A 21,621-nucleotide genomic window follows, 5' to 3' on the forward strand; every position below is an offset into this window, starting at 1 on the left:
AGCCCCATTAATTAAATGCATTCCTTTATCACCATGCAATGTACAGTGGAGAAGTAAGTGTACACCAGGTACATGACTGCTCCAAAAATGATGGTAAATATGAATTATAAAGAGAATGGTCATGAAGTTGATAGGAAAGAAGCTTCCAGATGCATATTATATGAAAGTAATTGAACCACTGTATATAATATGTCATTGTAAAACCATATTCCAGAAGGGTATGTTACAAATACAAATGCTGGGAGTCTTCATTGCCAGTGAAAATAAACATAATGAATAGTAACGTGGTAAACCAAAGGACAACAAAGCACAAATATAGTATTTCATATTTGTATGCTGGGAAACACAAATTAGTAATGAAAATTAAGCAGTTGCAAACTCAAGCCATTAGGACAGCAGTTTGCATGGTAGCATTACAATTACCATGCAAATTCTCCTCAGGGCAATTATCCAAACGTAAAAAAAGCACAAAGTGCGCAATACTGCTCGAGAAGGACAACCTTAGATCAGGCCAACCTCAAACTCCTTAGTGATGAGAACCTAGGCCTAGGAGCCACAGGGATTCTCAGAAAAGACCTATTACGGAACAGATATCTGAAAGATGCAGAAGATTTGAGAAGACAAGAACACTTAGAACAAGACAAACAGAAGTAAGACACTTGTAAGTATAACAAGAAAAAGGCTTATACAAAAGAATACCCTGATACATCCCCCTTTCCTACCGCCATATTTGGGATGTATGCACCTGTACAAATGAGGCTGATCCATCCATGATGTGCGTAAACCAACAGTAGCCTTCTAAAAAGTCATGGTTTTCACTATTATAATACTTGAAAATGTCTACACAGCAAGAAGCACCACCAGGCATTAACAGTTGAGGTCAGTGCGAATGAAATAGCTCGGGCACCAGGTGTGGTGTATTTTTTATTTTAATACCACTATACTGCATTTGACATGCATTAATTTGAATGTTTTCTTTCCTAGCATTTCATTTTGCCATATGGATGTTAGCTAAATTGTGCCAACTGCTTAAACTATTTTATTGTGCTTTTCAGAAACCAGAAGAGTTAACTGCACTTCACTCACTACCACCAAAATGAGCGAGGCTGAGGACGGGTATTTTTGGGAAAAGTAGGATTTGGGGCTGGGGACAGAGGGAAGGGGACATTGTTTCCTAACTACGCATATTGCCAGTCTTTGAAGGGATCTTTTTGGTAGCCTTCTGCAGCAGAGGCACAATAGACTGCCAGCTTATTAATGCATCTGAGATAAAAACTAGTGGCTGCTGACACGAATGCAAGTCTGGAATTCAGCCATCTCACATCACCATTAGAGGTAATGCCTGAGGCAATTGCTTACCCACATAGTGAACTTATTACTGATGCTCACATTTTTTGCATGTAACCTAAATTAACTAAATTCTGATAACTTGCAGAAAACTGATCATTTTTTCACTCACTTAAGAGCGCGTAAGCAATATTATATGAAGTTTCTTCTTGTCACAAAATGTACCAAGGTCTATTTCTGCGTTAAAAACTAAAACTGCATCTTTTGGAGCTTTGTTTATTGTACCTTTCTGCTTTTTCATCTACCACACCCATTTTTAATTTGTTTCAGATTGGAGTAAGAAGCAATCAAACCTATACAAATGTATCTGAGAATTCTAGTAAGAACAGAATGACAGATAATTATGCCTGTATTAGCAAAGCACTAATAAAGTAAAAAAGGATAACATTAAAAAGGTGTTTTATTTGATAAGCAGTTTTATCAAAATCAAGTGAAGCACTTCTCTATAATATTCAGACTGCATGCCAGAATCACTAGACACAGAGTAGAGGAGAAAAGTCCTTATTGATGAGATCTTTTAATTTTAATTTAAATTAAAATCAACAGAACAAATAGAAACATTGAATTTTTTAAAAATCTATTTAATTATTCATTTTATCTGGGGAAAGGCCAAATGAATTATTTGTATTTTGTGGGAAACAGAATGCTTATACAACACCCCAAAATTTAAAAATTTCTTAGGATAGATTTAAGTAGCTACTTTCCTAAACTGAGAACTGTTTAATAGTTTGTTTTGCTTTAAAAACCCACCACCAAACCTCAGAATTATACTCTTTTTAGAAAATCAATTCAGACTATGGTTTACACATAAGCACAGCAAGAGCAATGGGGCTGGAACCTGGATGTACTTCAATAATAAGATCAACAATAACAAAAATTGTTATTTCCCAGAGTCCAGAACATGTATCTTGTGCTCAAAGACCCAGAGATACAGACTGCCAAAACCCCAGCTTGTTCAGCTGAACACTCACATCATTAGTCATGGGAAAGAGAAAAGACACTAGGAATTTGCAAGTGACAATCAGAGAAACATTGATACGAGAACAGAAGTTGAGTACATGTAGTACAAGTGTCACACTGAAGTAAGAATGTAAATTCACAAAAACGTCTTTACGTTTCCTTTCAAATAACACTGTTCTTTGTATACAAGACATTCTATAAATGCCACAGTAACTTAGTCACAAATTCTTCAAACAAGACAAAAGTTTCACGTAACATTTTATGAACAACTTTTTATTACCATCAGAAAAGTTAAAATACAGAATATCCTCACAATATTATCGTTCACATTTTTATGGTCAGTGTTTTTACATAAATTAAGCATACAAAAGGGTCTTGAAGTCGACAAATCTCACCTATTTCAACACATCAGAGCTCTTTTACACTGCCAGAATGGCATTTAGCTGCCTTACAGGAAATAAAAGTCTGATTCAAATTTGTGTCTTACTGTTCTATGCTTTGAATTTGTGTAAACCTTTTCATATATTCAGTCTAGCCAGATCAGGATAAAATGAAAACAGATGTCCAAGACTGATACTATAAGCAATGTATCTTTGAAATATTCATTGTGAGATATAAGGTCATTAAACACAAAGCACATGTTTTTAAGAAAGCTGTCATGTTAGATTCCAATTCTGCAAGCACATACACATATACTGAATGCTATTACTAGCAGTGGTCCAGATACAGCCAAAGGGATCAGTCAGAGCAATGAAATTGCATCTGTATATGTTCTGTACTGTTTGCAGTAAAACTGCATCTGTACTGTTCTTCTACAGTTACGTGCTCACTTTTTCATGTTATCTGGCTATATGGAAACAAGGCACAGTGGTTGGAGCACATATTCTCCCATGCTAAGGCACTTGATATTTAGCTATCAGATGTTACTAGGTCTTAATTTTGTTTAGATTTCTAGAGTATAGAACAAAGCTATCATAAATAAGCATGTGAAGTAGTTGAACTGAAAGGGTATATTCAAATTAAAACAGCTCTTACTTGGTGTTACCATTGGTCTAACATGGAAGAAACAAATTTAAACAGCTCTTACTTGGTGTTACCATTGGTCTAACATGGGAGAAACAAAACCTTGATGAAATCACCTATTCTTAAAATCCACAAAAAGATCTCTTACATACTTTCAAAAGAAAAAAACATTCAATAACAGGACCTGAGATGCACTTCTGCATCTCCATGTTTTTCATTTAAATTAAATGTTCACATTCCGTCAGACTAATAAACAAACACACAAGATTTCCTCAGACACATTGGTATCATAAACAAAAAATGTGGGGGCCTTACCTATCTTTTCTACGTTCTCCAACAGATACGGGGCTAATGGAAATCCTAGGTAATGTAGAAAGGGAGTTCTGAGACTGGCTGCTGGTGAAGGAGGACGTTTCCAAGTTAAGAGGTGACTGGGGAGGAGTTATCAAGCTGGGACTGCTACATTCTGAGTGTGACAAGGAGCCTAGGAAGAGGCAACAGTTGAGTGTTAGTGTCCTGCATCTGTCCTAGTTGGCAGATCTACCCAGACACAGTGAAAGACACCACACACATCTGAGACAAGAAAGAGGAGTGGCTGTTCACTATTTATTAGTCATGTAAGGGGCTTAGGAAGACCAGGTAACTCATTTCAGACAGTGCAAACTCACTGTCCTTAATGACTCTGTGTTAAACCTGTCCTCTCCAAGTGCAAACAACTACTGCCATTTTCAACAGGAGACAAGCTTACAGACAAGCTACACCATGAGCAGGTCTGAAAAGGATTTTAAAGAAAAATAAAAGACAGGAAAGAAGTAAAACAAAAATCTAATCTGTAGGTTTCTTTTCAAATAAAATATTTATGTGCAGCCATTCCCTTTACATAGGAGGTACATTATGTGACACCTGAAAAAGATAACAGAAGTCAAGCACACATCCTACAGAGAGACAGGACAGCTCTGAAATGTCAAACAAGCTTGACATGACTTAGATTGCATCTTGACCCTGGCTGTAGCCTTCCTAAGTAATATATAGAACAAGTGCCCTGACAGTTTGCTCCCTTTGAAAAGCTACAGAAAATAAACCTCAAATTATTAATCACAAATGAAAACTATTTTTCAGAAATCTCTTGGCTCAGTTAGGGAAAGCACTGCACACAATACATTAAGGCTGCAGAACATTTGAGCAATGATGGCAGCAAAGAGCTGCTGATTGCTGTCAGCAAACTCCTGATTCTACAGCACTCCCAACTACTTCTTGTCTTTAAACATCTTCCACTAGGCAATTTTGAGTGAAGTACTGAAATATTTTCACTGCATTTCAAAGTATAATTTACAATCAGTGATACAACAGTAAGCAAATCATACATTTAAAGAAACAAAAAAAAAAGCATGTCAGCTCACTGTTAAAATTTTCATGGCATCATTCTAGAAGAAACAACAACTACAAAACATTCAGCAATGCTTACTCTTACATCTGTCTGCACTTTTACTCAGTGTGCCAGTACTCAAGTCAACCATCAGAAAAAACAACTTCAACTTCCACTAGAAAGATTCTTTTCTTTTTTAACATTTCTCTGGCAAAATGCAGATTTTTGTAACCTTAATAAAATTGTCCTACTTAGACTGTGGCACAACCTGATTTAACAACTGCAAGGTTTGTTTTGGTTATGATGAAAAGAGTATAATTAAAATTACTAAAATAATTCACCTCTGTCAGAGCCCATCATGGACCTTGGATATCTTGGTGTTAAAGGGATCTTAATTCGTTCTGTTCTGTACTGCAAGTTACTCGAAGAACCTATTTTTAAAACAAGGAAAAATTAAAAGGACAAAAGTAAAAGCAACTACAATTAACAAAAAAGTACATTTAGATTGTACTTCTTCAATAAGCATTAAAGTGACCTCTAAATGATCAAGGCAAAAGCTTTGATGATTACCCTCATAAATGTGAATATCATAATTATAGCATATTATCTTGATTACACAGTCAGTACGAACAGAACACAATGCAGGTACACAGTATATAAGCAATGTACATTCTTGTATGAAAAGATATTTTTAGTATTTTCCTACCAAATTAAACTTTACTCCAAGTCCAAGCAAGAACCTAACATCTGTTCACTAAGAATCCATGGGACTTTGCAAAGGGCATTTAAAGTACTTTGATTGCATTCTGCTTGGATGAATACAACATCACTGATACTGGTTACAAATTGTTACACCCCTTTTTGCTGTGCTTATAAATCCACCATGCTCTACTCAATATTTGATGGAACACAGGAACACAAACACATTTAAAACCCCCAGTTATTACATAATTAAAAATTTAAATAAATGTAAAATATTAAAATTCCACTGCTATAAAGCATGCATTTGCTTCCATTTGCTTTGGTATCATTAAGCTAGGCATAACAAAATATTTACATGTCCATCAACTAGACATAAGTATACTTTATTTCCCAAGAGTACAATTTACATTTGGCTATTAGTCCTCTTTGACTTTTTGTTCAAGGGGCTTTCTCCTTTCCTTCTCACCAGCACATTGAGCCTCAGCCTTTGGCCCTGTGTCCCAACTCTCTAAGAATACTTTTAAAGAGTAACAGGCATGGAAAGGAGAATCCCTCACACACAGGGACCATTTCAAAGAGACTGTCAAGAACAAATTAAACACAGCAACTTCCAGTGAACACCTTTAGTCATAAACCCACAAGAAATGAAGCAAAGGAACACCGTAAGCCTTTAGGCTTTGCCAACCATGACAATCCCATAATGTGGGTACTTAAGGAGTTTTCCATTTATCATTTTCTCCAGTACACAGGAATCCCACAGAAAATAAATCAGAAAAGCTGGTTACCAAGTCTGGCGCTAGACGGCAATGAATTTGAGCCATGAGATGCTCTTGTACGTGAATTTTCAGAGTAGTCATTGGAGTGTTTATGACTTAGGTCCAAACTCAGGCGACCTTGATGCTGGGAACTACATCAAAAGAGAAGCAGAATAGGGCAACAGTTAGAACTGGGCAAAGAACCTCAGCAAACAGAAACTGGCCAACAAAAAATTTTCATTAGCATATGTACTGAGTAAAATGAATGTTTCTTTTGTTTCCACTTCCACATTGTCCCATCATTTTATGAATTATTGGAAGCCAGAAGAAAAATAGCCTTGAAGTACTATAAAACAGAAGAAAGCTTTGTTTGTTTTGGCAGTGACAAGAAAAAAAATTAGAAATCAGTTAATTAAAAAAATTAATTTCTTTGTCAGTATCAGTCAGTGGGGCAGAGGAAAACCTAATCCATCAGTCACTGCAAGACATGAAAGCAACTGGCACATCATTTATATGCCATAATGGTTTTGAGACCACTGGATCAAAATAACACACAACAGCAGCATGTTTCACTCCGCACTCTACCAAACTGCTAGAAGCAATTTTACCCTAACAAAAACAAAATTTTAGGGAGACATAAATTTTAAAACACCTGGGATGCAGATGCTGATGACATATTTGGCTGGCAACTGATGGGCAATTGCTGGTGTGAACTCTATGGCTCCAGGCAGTATAGATTGGATTTCTCATGACAGCAGTCACTGCAGGACACGGTGCTAAGCTTCTTGGTACTGTCCCTGCTTCAATGATAGAAGCATATTCTTATCAACATTATTAGCATATAAAGTCCAGATTTAAAATATACCTTAATATTTTATAAATTACATATTTTAACATTTACATGTATGATAAATAAAAATATTAGTATACAAATACATTATCAAGCACCATATGACACTTTTTTGATAATACATGCATGTTTAAAATCTTCTTTATAATTCTGTAATGAGTCAGTAATAAAGTGGATTATATTACCAAAAATGAAGCCATTCACAGAATATGATTTTAATATGTGCTAGTAAATAAAAGATTTTCTGTTTTCAAGTAGAGAAAAGTTTAACGAGGAATAGAAATTCAGAATTTAGTCATCCAACCAGCATGCAAGATTTTATTTGGCACTTGAACTGACTGCAGCTATAGTTTTTCTGGTTCCTCTCTTTTGTTGCCTCAAAGAGTCCCACTTCTATCGTAACTTTAAAATCTAATATTTATTTCTGAAATTTATTACTCAAGCTGCTTTAAGTATATTCATCCTTCAGTACTAAACAGAAATCTAACTTAAAATTTCCTCTTAAATGAGTTGGTAGCATAGAACACAGTAGCAAAAATTTCAAGACAGACTCATATCGTCTAAAATTGTCTATAGTAAGTTTGACTTGACTCAGTTATTGTGCAAAAGTACCATGCTAAGATAAAAGTTAACTACAAGGTTAAACATAATACTTTTAATACTATTGCTACTGCAATTAAGAGACAAAGTGAGAGAAGAGTAAAAGAAATCAAAGAAGAGCAAAAGCTTCTTGGCCTGAGCTACTCTTGAGCATGTTTTTTCAACTGATTGGGGCACCATTGCTTGAAGCTGTCCATTGTTCCAGATACACAGATTATTACCTTCATGTTCTCCAGTAAGAATAAAATCTTCCAGAACTTAGAGGAGTTTGGGGCTTCACAAGAAGAGAGGATAACCCCCTAAAAATCATTATCACTGGATTGGAAATGTAATATACAACTGCTGAAAACTGAAACCTAAAACTAGATAATAAAGACTGAGCAATCTATCTAAAAACACATTTAGCAAATGCTTCTTGACTTTACAAATTAACTAGCATACAATATCTTAATTACCTCCTTAAGCACTCCATTTAGTCAGTGCCAATTCAAAACCTGCTAACATGAACTTCAATAACAAAATCTGCTCTATCAACTGAGACAAGATGCTGTTTACTGTTATACTGGAATATATTGACCTTCTTGTGAGTCCCCTTTTCAGTATCTTAATATCTCAACCACACTCACATTTAAACTTTCACTTCAATTAAGATCACAGCCAGTGTGGGCACTCAACATTAGACACCCCAAATGCTTCCAACAGGTAGAACATAATATGTTTTACTGCCTGAATATCAGATTTTTTCCTTGGAACAATTTCAGAAATAAAGCAGCTAAACCCTAGGATACCTTCATTTACTTTCAAAAATACTGAAAATCTTACTTTTCCTCCTAAAGGACGGGGCTACACCTTGTCCTGCACTAATGTATTGAGAAATCCTCTGCACAGAAACTGCTGAAACACAGATCCTTCAGCCAGAGGTTGCTCAGCTTCCTTAGTGATTCTTAATCAGGCTTCACTTCTTTACAGTCCAAAAACTGAGCACACCATGTTCAGACCACAACAGACCATGGAAACAGGTTTGGTAGGTTGTGTTTCTTCTGTACTCAACAGGACTAATCCCCAGTATTGTCCAATGTGGACAAGTGCCTGGGGCATTCCTAGAAAGCAGTCTGGAGTTCTGCCACTCACCTGCTGACATGCTGCCAGGGTATAAGGCAGCAGGCACAAAGCCATCGCTGTGCCTAGCAGAACGTTTGGGGGAATATGGTGCCCACTCCTGTAGCTCTGGAGACAGATGCTCCTCACTAGCTGGAGCATATTTCTGCACCTACAAGAACACAGAAATTTGATTACAGCAAGTTAGAGATTCAAAAGAGTAAAACAGCCAAACTGTGGACTGTAAGCAACATCAAACCTTCAAGTATCGGCTCCAGAATGTGCCACCACAGTGCTTCTTAAATATTTGTCTTTCAATGATGTCCTTCTATCCATTTTTCCTCCATCCTACTTTGTTACTATTTTTTATTATTTTCTAATCTTCTTTGGCCAGTATTTGCAATTTAACTGATACCTCTAACATCAATGAAACACCCAGCATACCGTTACATTTCTCCACTTTCACAGGATATTTCAGCTGCTATTGTCACAAGTGTTTGCTACAGAAAATCTGGCTAATAAGCCAGAAAGCATTTTCCTCTAAGCCTGCATTTCCAGATACGCGTGGAATAACCTCTTTTCAACAAGCAATTCAACCTGCTGTTGAACAACAAGTTCTTCTTCACAACTTTAGTTCTGTATATAGCAAGTAGACACTGGTGAGTTAAGAACATATATAAAAATAGCTCAGACATTGTCAGTGATGCAGAAGAGCTGCAAATGCAGGGCTCAGCACACAGCATCCACACATTTGAAATGTACAACAGGAAATATGTGACTGATGCATTAAAAAAGTGAAAAATAATTATTGAAAAGGTACTTAAAGTTTTTATGATAAAAGTATTAATTAAATGAAGAATTACTGAGAGCACCAAGACTCAAAAAGGCAGAGGGGCCTTCTTACAACCAGTACTTGATCATTTTCATGTCTCCACTAGTAATTGTTCCACCTACTATTTAGGAATTAAAGCACACCTAAATTTATCAACTTATGAAAGTACACAAAATTAACTGTGCATATATACATCTAAGCAAAATTACAACACCCACTATGGCTACAAATTTAAACTACACTCTATTTTGCCATCACAAATACTACTTCAGGAGTGAATGCATGCCAACTGGGCACCACTGTCACAGTGTGATGTAGTTGCCACAGACAAGGGCAATTCCACTGGAAAACAATTTTCAGAGTGACTGATGCCCACATTTTGAGGTACAGTATCACTTGTGCTCTCTGGCCAACAACTTCAGAGTTACAAAGCTCTGACTATTTTCTGGGTGGACAGGGGAAAGAGAGGAAAAATTAAAAAGAACCATGGAATCTAGTTGCAACTTAATCCTAAAACCAAAAATTAACAAAGACATGAAGTAACCTTAAAAAAAAAAACAAACCAAACCAAAACAAAGTCATTGTAATTCTTGTAATTCTATTATATAATTTTCTTCTTTACCTCAAACCAACACCTACCTTGCCACCTGTAACACAACTTGGGCAGCACATTGAAGCAGGTGCAATATGTCCCCATGTATCCTTTGGTCTCTTCAACAGCGAGTGCCAAAACCACCCACTCTGTTCCAGCTAACAAATCTCCTGGACATAAGTCCCCACCTACATGTGTCCTTGTCACAACTGGCAACTCTTTACTCACCATACAAACATTACTACAATTATAACCCGGGCTGTGCATATACCCACGACAATGCACTACAATGAAGAATGGGACTATCACCCCCTACTCAAACGTGTTCGTATCTGGATCTTGTTTTGTTGTTACACACATGCTAAAATATGAGATCACAATATGCCCTCCTTCACTTCAGGCAGTGAGGTTCTTGTGACCTTTTTCTCAACCATAATGCTCTTCAGACCAAATCTGCTGATTACAGCTACAAAATTAAACTCTTATGCTTTTCAGTCATTTGTTGTGCTGGTTTTGGCTGGGACAGAGTTAATGTTCTTCATAGTAGCTACTATGAACCATGGTTTTTTTGATTGTGCTGGTAACAGAGGTATGTTTTCCTCTTTTGCTGAGCAGTGCTTACACAGAGGTCTAAAGCTCTCCATAACTATTTTTCCCTAAAAATGTTTGGGAATGCATAAGGAATAGAAGACAAAACAAAATGGAAGCAGACAAAAAACAAAGGCATAAAAACCTGCCAGGTGCTCTCTTATACCAGTATTTTTGCAGGATATGGCTCTTATCCTGCACTACTTCCAATTCAGCTCTGCCATCTGCATTGCTTCTAAAACTCTGTGAACAGGGTAGGATTACCCAGGTATAAACAAGTATGGGAAAAGAATATGAAATTCTAAGTCATTATGATGTAATTACATTAAAAAAAAAAAAAACACTTGTATGAACTTCTGTTTTTAGTGGGAAAATAAAAAAACCTCTATCTGCCAGCTGAGCAAATCTGAGGCAGTGGACCTGAAATAGCATTATTGATTATGTCACTTTACATAACGCACTCATCTAAATAGGTCCTTCCCAGAGCACAAAAAATTTTTCTCCCATCCACTCTGTCAAGACATGGCCCACCATTTTCTTGGCAGGGTTGTTTATTCTAACAAATTATATGCTGATTTTGAGCATGTGTCATATTCTAATAAACAGTTTACCTTTATAGTGTAATGGGCCTAACACCTTTTGAATTTCAGCTAAGATGCACAAAATTATTTTGACACATTGAAAGACTTAAAAAAACCCCAACATTATGGGTGGTACAACATTGTTCATTAAATTGTACAGTGATCTGGACAACCAATCTGACTTAGTAAAACTTCAGAAACCCTATTTTCAGTTTTACTAAAGCTGATGCTTTGTGTTTTTATTTATGTCTTTTCACATTGTCAAAAACATACAAGAGCCCAGATGTTCGAACAAGCAGCATTAAAACCCCAGGTATGGCAGCCAAGCAGAACACTATCTTTCTGTTGGGTGGCCACCACTGCCTGTTAAATACTGGAACTCCACATACTGGTTTTGTATTTTGTGATACTGCCAAGGGCCAACTGAGCCTGAGTTCAGAAGACCTGAACTCTGAGGATGGGCTATGCTTCTCCTGCTCTGGTACATAACAGGGCACCCAAAACCACACTGCTAATACACCTCAAGGTTTCTAGTTTTGTGCTTCAATAAACCAAGGTTCTACCTGAAGTGCAGGATTAGGAATGGGCACAGGGGTCATTTTATGCCTCAGAGCAGGAGCTGATTTTGGCCGTGGTCTTTTGATCTCTGGCTCTTCAACTCTCTGAAAGCCAATATCATCTTCACAGGATTTCCTTGAAGACAGGTGAGTGCAGTCAATTCCCTCCTCCCGATAATAATGCCCAGCATTCCTGCTGCGCCCCTTGAGAGTAGCAGAGTCCTGTTTAAGTGCCAAGGAAACTGGAGCTTGGGCAGTGGCTGGGCTGGTGGGTGGTGATCCCGTTGTTACTGTAGACTCTGATGCAGAGCTTGCCTGCTGTTTATGTTTAAATTTGATGGAATCACTTCTCTTAGGAGGAGTTGGAGGAGTTGAAGCCACTTCAGCTTTTGATGGCTGAGGTGAATGGCCTGTCACCTGATTAGGGGACAGGTAGTCCAGTTTGGGAGGAGTTGGCGGCCTTTTGAAAGTATCGGGGTCAAAGATAGATTTCCTTTGTTTTGGCTTTTTATACACAGAAAACTTTTCTGTTTCTGTTGCTGAGATATTAACCACGACTTTTGGCCAGGTACCACCACTATGCTTAGTTCCATGTCCTTTGTCAAATGCTGTCTCAACCATCACACAGTCAGTTCCTGTCGGTTCATAAGGCAGCCTCCTGTTGTCCAGGTCAACAGCTCCATAGCCTTGGTCCCCATATGTCTCTGGGCTGAAGGAGCTGAGACTGTGTTCTGAATTACTATGGCAACTGTGCACTGTGTTCCTACGAGAGTCAACTCGTAATGTGTTACTAGGGAAAGGTTTGTGATCACAAAATGAAGTGCTGCCCTGTTCGCTCTGCTCCTTCTTGCCATCCATGATGTCTGGATTGAAAATGTCAGTCTGAGTTGAGCTGTTGAGTTTCAGATTTCTTTTATTTTGTGCTTGTACCTCTGATGCATGAACTCTACAGTTTGACATTTTTTCTGAATCCTTCAAATTTTCAAATATATTTTGACCACTCCAAGATGAACTCTGAGGAAAAACCTAAAACAAAAACCACACGTGATCAACCTTATTATTGTGTTTAATTTCTATTTAGTATGAGTCACAGCCTAGCCTCCTTGATCTGAATATACACTTAATATCTTATCTGAATATACACATATCTTACAATTCAAAGCACAGAACATCAGATGAAATGAAGCTAGAAAAATTTTGTAGCATTTTCAGAACAACTCCAAAAGGGCATTTCCACATGGTGGCAAAAGTACTCCGTTGGAAGTGAAGGGCTCTGCATTCTACTTCTGCCTCTGATAAGTGATGCCAATAAGATAACTTTCATTGCCCACTTCCCCTCAAACATTTCATCTTCTTACTTTCTTAAAACCTCAAGCTCTCTAGATCTGAAATTCCAACTCAAAATTCATGTAGCAGGGCCAGAATAATGGGATTCTAAACTCAAAAAGCAAAACAGAAAAACTGTTTTATAGAAATAAGAATGAAAATCAAAGCCTTCTACTTAATTGTCATGATAGCAAGAGTTGAGCTTTCTGCACAGCTCCCTCCTGACAAAAAGCTAACTTTCTTTAGTTAGCAGGTTTATCTTTCATGTACAAAAGTGCTGCAGCTCTAAAGCAAAACCCAAGAAGCAGCAAGCAATTGTGGTAGCACTCGTTTCACGTAACCAGCAAACAAATGGGAAAGAAGACAGCAAGTTAGTCTCATCTCCTCCTAGATGGCACAAGAACCTTACTTTGGAAATAACTGTTGAGGAAGCGTATCACCAGAGAAATGCATCCAGATGGTTGTCTTTTCCCCATTTTGATATACTCATTTCCTTGCATATATTCTTGCTTGAAAAACTACAGTAATCCTGCAAAAGTTCCAGAGAATTCTGCAAATTTAGCTTTTGCTACTCACCTTCATGAGTGACAGAGTAAGGGAATCCCTACAGTTTCGTAGCAGAGCTTCACATTCAGTAAGTGACTTATTATCTAGTGCAATGCCATTGATCTGCAGACAAAAGAAACCACAACAGACATCTGTAAATCAAAGGTAATAAGTTGGAAGGATTTCAGGTAGATGATCTCTTGAGACAGAGAAAATACTAGTCTACATATGTATATGTGACTGAAGTCTGGTTGATGTTTGTGCATTTTCATGAGTGGAAAATGGGTAACTCCTAAATCCAATCTGCTACTCCTGCAGTGACAGAGGGTGACACCACCAGTTCACTACACCCTCTGTGCAGTTGTACCAGCAGCAACCACATCCCCTTTCACAGTGCACAAACCACACCCATCCTGTAAGGCTGCAAAGGCTGCAGGGACAGACTCCCTCCCCAGAACAGATGACAGCTGTGGTACCAACATGTATAAGACAAGGAACCTCTCATTCAATGAAGGGATGCCTTTTTGGAACTGACCCTTCCTACTCAGTATAAGAATGACAGATATATACATATATATATGTACATATATAAAAGCCAAGTATAAAGAATAAGCTAATGCTTCCAACAAAAATTCTCATATGAACTCAGGAAATAAGCTGCACGTTATATTCATCACTCAGCATACAAAAACATTAATTTAGAATAAATATCCAGTGAATTTACAAAAAGGATTTAATATTGCAAAAGTAAAAATTATTTGGAACGTTTGGCATCTTAAAGAGTAGCACCAATGATAACACTTCAAAATAAATAAAAGTTTAACAAGGCAAATGGATTTTTAAGACTTACAGCAATTATTCTATCTCCCACAGTAAGGGAACCCTCTTTGGCAGCTGGGCTTCCGGGCACAACAGCAGCAACAAATACTCCATTTTCTAGACTGAGCCCACTATCTGAAATAGATAAAGAAGAATTTGATTCTGCAATTCAAATATATTGCTCAAATGGCATGTCTGACCTGCCTGCACAAGAAAGAACTATGACTTCCAATCTAGCTGAATTTCAATTTCTGAAAACCATTTCCAAGAAATAACAAGACAGAGAAAACAAGGACTTGGAATATCCCAAAAATTAATATAATCACACAAACATGGGGTAGCTGGGTTTAACAGCTGGGTTTACACTCCCACAAACATTCCAAACATGCAGCCAACTAGAGACAAGTATTTAAAAAAGGAACCAACTAAAACCCACCCAAGGACAAAAAGAAAACCTGTACTTACAAGATGAAGCTATTATCAATAACAGCATTCTTGGTTTGCTTAAAAAAATAATGAAAACTCCCCTCTAGGAGGCCATTAACATGTAAACGTGATTTAAGCAAAGGCTCAGAGAACATGCACCTTTATGTCAAGCCTTATTTGGCTGAACAAACATGTACCATTTACATCCATCCTTTTTAGTCATTACCTTTATGTCCAGAAACATTGATGTGAAGAGGTGTTATCACTCGCCCACCTAAAGACTTCCTTCTTCGAACCACCATATTAATAACACCTCCTCCATTCAGAACAGCTTTTATAACTTGCTTTTTATCCTTATTGGTAAGATCCACATCATTTATCTTCAGCAGCCAATCATTCACCCTGGTAGATATGCAGAATTAGGTAGGTTAGTTATAAGCACACTTTGCTGGACACAGCACATGAATAATGTTCCATGAAAAGGCATGCAACAGAGCTGATCTCAGTAAAATCATCCTTCATTATCTGGAGTTATCCATTCCCAAAAAAGCATGAAATAGCAGCTAAATGAAAACCAGGACTGCTAGTTTGTACTGCACCAGGAAAAGTATATCCTTAAATCTCTAATGACTACTTCTTGTTTAAAAGCAATGCTTTGTACCGAGAGGAGTTACTAAAAAGTTTCTATCACCACCAAGAATTGCAGATGGTTCCACATGATCCCTTGCTCTTACTTTGCTTTTCTCTTGCCCTCCCTCAATAACTTATCCTCATGTCTTTCCCAAAATTTAAATAAATACAGGTTTGAGGAGATTATAATAATGGAGTAAACAGGGCACAGTGCAACAAAAGAACATTTCAAATTCTTTTGAGTTTTGGGTGCTGAGTCAAACAGTGTTTAGTTTCTGTAATGCTTTTAGGTATCTGTCTTCTCAGTGTGATTTCCCAACCAACATTAATAATATACACGGCAAATGATAAAGAAGAAAAGAACTTCAAAAAATGAAAATAATTATGACAAGTTCCAATATGCTCAGTTTATTATGATCAAAAATCCAAAAGGTATCTTCCAAAGTCAGAGCCTACCTTAACCGACCATCAGCAATACTTCCTTTGTCTACTTTGGTAACGAAGATCCCGCAGTCTCCAGGGAGGTATGGCTCATTCACACCTTCTGCCACATCAAAACCAAGTGCTTTCAAGTCCATATCATCCTAGTAAATATTAATAACAAGTGATACCACTGCACTAGCAAAGCGTGTCTGCTACCAAGAGGCATTACTGCATGTTTGCACCATGTACTTCTACTTACAGGGGTCCTGCATCAGGTAAGGTTTTATTTTTTTATATATGTAAATATATAAACTCCCATTTCCATTAGTCTTCTGGCATTAGAATGATCCTTCTCTCTCAGATTAAGGCTTAAATAATACAAATGGGAACTTCACCAAAGAGGAACAGAAAAGCAGCTGAGCATGTGAAAAAGCCCATTCAGACTCATGTAACCTGTTGTAAGGTACAATATTGGTTGTGTAGTAAGAAAACAAGGACATGTTTCCTAAGAATGGGGGAAAAAACAACTGGCAAGGTAAGGAAACAGCACTGTGTGTTAGCAGTGAACTCAGGCAGACCTCTCCTGTAGTATGACTAGAGACCAGAAATAAATAAGAACAATAGCTCCAACATTATGGGGGACCATATCTAAATACAGATTTAGAGGTGATATTCTACCAAGTCTGACCCAAACTAGATAATTCTTGATGTGAAAAATTACAAAAATCTTGAAGAAATTGGTCATTGAACAAAACAGGGAAATTTTCATGTAGTTATTGCTTTGGTAAATAATAAAGTCACTGTAAAGAAAAAACTGATCCAAAAAATAGTACATTTCTATCAACTGACCACAAACTGAATTATTATTGCTATTTTCACTGTTAAATAATACACTTCAAAAAATTAGAGAACTCTACTTGAAGCTGTCCACAGGATCAACCATCTCAGCATAATGAAGGGTGATGGTACTTAAAGTTTAAAATCTAATATGAAAAAAAACCCATTATGATACTTCAAAATGTCCTATTTAAGACCAAAGTTTCATAGGGAAGAGCATGAGGCTGCCAGAAAACAAGGATCAAGTAGAGATCACAGTATCATTACACAGCATCAGAGCTGAAAAGTGAGTATTATTTCTCTCAGTTTTGAGCTGAGTGATTATATATAACACAAGTTTAGTTCGACAGGTGAAGTTTAAGCAAAAATAAAAGACTAAAATGTAGTTTAAAATTAAACTCTATAGTCTTGACCCTGGAATTCAAATGCTGTCAGCAAAGATTTTTCCCTATATTTGATCAAGGCTGGCACAGTATTATTACTCTAATTTGATAGCTGCAAGTGTAATCGCTATGTTTAAAAAAGGGATTCAAATGAAAAATTCACATTCCAATGACAAAGTGCACATATTTGATCTCAGTGATGCAAACACATAGAGCAAGTAAAGAAAAACTAAAAAACTGCACACGAATGGAAAATTCATCATGCTGCAATGTTGTTTAGCACAGGCACATCGTATACTAGACATACTAATTAATTTAACAAGACAACAGAAAAGCAAAATTATTAGTTATCAGTTAAAACAGAGGAGATGGCAAGGAACAAAACTGATAGAGTGACCACAAGTGCTGAAACAGCTTGGTTTCAGCTGTTGGTCAAAGGGGAATAATTACTCCAGAAAGAATTTACAGATGGTGATTCTGATGGATCAACACTGGTAACTCAGTTCATCTTATCTTTTCAATATGTATTTCAAAATATAATAATACTAAATGATATTTTTTGTGTCAAAAAAGAAACAAACTAGTGATTTTGTAAGAATGCATTGTCAGAACACAGACAGATTGGAAGAGCATAAGAAAAGATGACCCCTGAATACTGCAGTAGAATAAACAGGATTTAACTGGACAGAATTTAATCACTAAAGTTTGTCATTCAGGAATGACAGAGAAATTCTAGTATATACAGAAGCTGTTATAAATGAATCACAATCTGGAGGACTACCTGTGTATTTTATGTGTTCAAAAAAGTTACCATTATCAATGGGATGCACTGACCAAATATTTCACATAGAAGAGCACACAAGAATTACATACATTGCAGCAAATTAAAAATTTTAGACTACAATGAAAAAAGTGAAATTATATGGAGAAAAATGCTACTAGGATAATAAGAAATAGAGGTTATCTAGATTGCTAAACTTAAGAACCTTACTTAATATGCCAAAATAGAAAAGGTATTTAATTTCCTCTACAGACAAGCAAGAGATTAGCATCTCCTTTCAACTCCAATTTTCAAACTGAACAGTAATGTTGCCCTAAAATACATGTTCAACATGAATAAGTACTTTAAATACTTGAAAATTTCCAATCAGCAGATCTGAGCAAAAGTAGGACAAATAGCTTCATGTAAAACATTAACTATTTTATGCATAGATTTTAAGAGTTGTTGCCAGTAAAGGATTGGCCTCTAATATCCCTGTTTCCTTCACATTTTAAGTTTTGGCTGCCTTAGCAATGCCATGTCTGCAGGGAATCACAAACTTAAAGACTACTATACTACATGGACCTGGGTACCCTGCAACATTAGATGTAGGAAATATTTTTATTTATAATGCATATGAAGAAAACTATAAAGCTAGTACATAACAGCTTGGTTTTATCAACTACTTTCATGCAGCTGCAACTGCACTTGCTGCCTCCATGGGCACCCACATGTTTTTTTGCCAAACAATAAAGAATTAAAACTACCAAAATCATATTTTTCATCTTATCTAGTATTTAAAGATTATAACTGGCTTCAGAGCTATCCCAATACACAAGACAATGCAGTGTATGATTTTACTTACTCTGTCTTTTTCAAATTCTACCACTTCTGTTTCCCATTCCAGAGAATCTGTATCTATGGCTGAGTCATGGGAACTATGGGCCATCAGTTGACGAAATCTGGCCTCCTTTTCCAATTGATTTTCCATCTTTTCCCTAGGCAAAGAAAATTATTACTTGCAGACACAGACGACCTCCTTTTAAGTAAACTGAAAAATAATGTTATGATTGTGATGGATATTATATTTGGTTTTCTAAATCACAAATCCAAGCTGTCAAAAATTTCTTTTGGCTTCTATCTTTCCAATATTCTTGGTCTGCTCGTAAATTGACTTTCTGTTTCTATATACTGTCTTAACGTAGTCTTACATTTTTTGCAGTATTTTTACATGACTAAGTGCACAACTAGGTTTCTCATATCTTCCAAAATGCATTTAATTTACCCTCAGATGAGCTTCATCAGTATGTAGGGCATGATAAATACCAATGGCAAAACATCTCCCATAGACCAGTGAGTAAACAGCTGATGGAACTAAGCTGCAGTTAATAAGACTTCAGTGAAAGGATACAAATATTGCTTAAGTGCATCTCCATAGCACAAAGCTTACACTATGACTCACATTAATAAGATAAAACAGATACTGTCCAGCATAATAATTTCCATGATAACTAAAAACACAGGCAATGCTTCCACATGCAATAACATGAATGTCTGCTGCCTACAGCTGCAACAACATATGGTTCTCTTAAGAACACAGCTAACAAACCAAAGTTTTCATCACCAACTTGAATGCAGTTTGGTCATTTCTCTAACATACTTCAGTTCCTTCAGTTCACGAACAGCATCATTTTTCTGCTTTCTCATGTCATCCAGGTTGCGAAGAGCTTCAGCCAAGTCACTCACAGCTCGGTCTCTCTCCCTCCTTAAGTTGTCACACAAAGTTCTTCAAAAGAAAAAGGTTTCAATCTAGTTACTTAAAATCTTATTAAAGTAAACTGGCTTTACCACATTGTATAGTTAATGTAAAATTTCAAAGAGCAGTTTCAAAAGGTTTCTATCTGCAAAATAAAAGGATAAGGAAGAAAAAAAAAATGACACATGCTAAGTCTTAATTCTTCTTCCCTTTCAGAATCTTATTTCTACTTATCTTCTTTAAACTAGCAGAAAAACCCCTTATTTAAGTATTTTTCATAGCTCCTTAGATATATTTAGTGGCAAATATGTTGGATACTTTTTGTGCATGTCCCCACAGGCAAAGAATTATGTGCAGGACTAGAGCTACAGCAAGATTATTAGTATAGCATGCCAAAAAGATTGCACGATTGGCTGTTCCTGCACAGCAGTGCTGTTAGACTGAAGGGTATTTACTAGAGACATTTTGGTTATGAAAGCACAGAAAATGACAAAGATCTTGTAATGTGCCCTCAACATTTTTTTAAAAAATCACCACGTGACAGCTAATGCAGATGAAGTGCTGGCAAAATCCAGCCATCCTAGAACTGCATCAGCTGTGCAGCAGGTGTTACAGAGATCACTCAGGTATCATCTAGCAGTTGTTTACCGTATGCTTTCCCTTTCTGCAACAATCTTATCCCGCTCTTGAAAGGCCCAATCCCTCCTACACTTGGCTACTTCTGCTTCCTGGACAGCTTCCTTTAGTTCTTGTGACATTGCCTCATATTGCTTCCGAAGCATTTCAATTTCTTTGTTTGCTCTTTCTATGTCTAGGGTAGCAGAATCTTGTATCTAGGAATTAAGAAACACAGATAAGTATTTTAGGTACAATTTTTAGATACATATGCACAAACAGCTTTTGCTATCTGTATGTTGCCTGATGTATTCAATTCTTGTGATTTCATGAAAAATATTCATTTATTTTAGCAGCAACTTTGGGAGGGTTGGGAGGAAAGATAAAACCTGCTGTAATGCATTTCATCCAGCAGCACATAAATCTGTACAACTACATGAATAAGAATCCTGACTTGAAAATAACATCAGTGAATGTGTCATATTTCAGAGATGACATTCTGTGCTTCAACCTTGATCTGCTTAGCAGACAGGAAAATCCTTGAGTATACTTAGAAATCAAGATACACTACCATACGCAACTGCATATACTGTATATATATACAGTATAGACAGACAACACATTTCCCACATTAACTCCTATTATTTACCCTGAGACAACAATCCCAAGACCTGGGATTCATACAGGTTGCTTAATTCCAAAGCAATGAAACTGAAGAGCAATGGAATTGAAAGAAATTTTTTATTTAATGATTCTTGTTTTAGATAAGAATTACTTTATTCTTAAGTTAACTTGTCCCTCCCAAAACTCCCTATTTTGAATAAGAGAGATGGTGACAACAGTAAGACAAATACACAAAGAAAACTCCAAGCTTGCAGCACGATAACACAAGCCAGCTACAACAGTATAGCCCATCAGAAGCTGTGGGCTTGCAAACAACGGCGTGTGGTTAAGTTCAAGAATGTAAACAAAACTAATCAATCTAGACTTACTGACTTACAATTTGGTTAAAATGTAAACTTTTTCTATTCATATTTACAAACAACCTTAACACGAAGCACAATCGCGTTTCTTCCAAACAAGAATTTCTGTCAGTATGTCTTGAAGAACATACATGCACATGTTTGTATTTTAGAGTTACTTGAGAAAAAGAGGGAGGACTCCCAGTGTGCCCAGACCTTTGATGTCTACCAAGTTACTGACCTAACTAAGCCAAGAAAGAAAAAGGCATCATTAAAGGCATCACTTG

At 36.7% G+C, this 21,621-nt stretch overlaps 1 protein-coding gene across 4 annotated transcripts in view; it reads right to left on the reverse strand.

Annotated features, from left to right (window-relative positions):
- The window catches only part of DLG5 (discs large MAGUK scaffold protein 5), a 97,151-nt gene that overhangs the window by 12,784 nt on the left and 62,746 nt on the right, over positions 1-21,621 (reverse strand). Inside the window, exons 9-22 of one of the 4 annotated variants that reach the window (XM_066554341.1) lie at positions 20,406-20,590; positions 19,662-19,787; positions 18,867-18,999; positions 16,055-16,182; positions 15,195-15,370; positions 14,574-14,677; positions 13,754-13,846; positions 11,858-12,877; positions 8,735-8,873; positions 6,806-6,950; positions 6,184-6,305; positions 5,038-5,127; positions 3,646-3,814; positions 517-594 (exon numbers count right to left, since the gene is read on the reverse strand). In XM_066554341.1, the coding sequence (XP_066410438.1) occupies positions 517-594; positions 3,646-3,814; positions 5,038-5,127; positions 6,184-6,305; positions 6,806-6,950; positions 8,735-8,873; positions 11,858-12,877; positions 13,754-13,846; positions 14,574-14,677; positions 15,195-15,370; positions 16,055-16,182; positions 18,867-18,999; positions 19,662-19,787; positions 20,406-20,590 (2,708 nt within the window). Of the gene's footprint in view, positions 1-516; positions 595-3,645; positions 3,815-5,037; positions 5,128-6,183; positions 6,306-6,805; positions 6,954-8,734; positions 8,874-11,857; positions 12,878-13,753; positions 13,847-14,573; positions 14,678-15,194; positions 15,371-16,054; positions 16,183-18,866; positions 19,000-19,661; positions 19,788-20,405; positions 20,591-21,621 lie in introns of all 4 variants that reach the window. The other 3 variants (XM_066554340.1, XM_066554344.1, XM_066554342.1) reach the window with 3 other exon arrangements.

This window comes from Molothrus aeneus, chromosome 8, assembly GCF_037042795.1.
Source record: "Molothrus aeneus isolate 106 chromosome 8, BPBGC_Maene_1.0, whole genome shotgun sequence".
NCBI classification, from domain to species: domain Eukaryota; kingdom Metazoa; phylum Chordata; class Aves; order Passeriformes; family Icteridae; genus Molothrus; species Molothrus aeneus.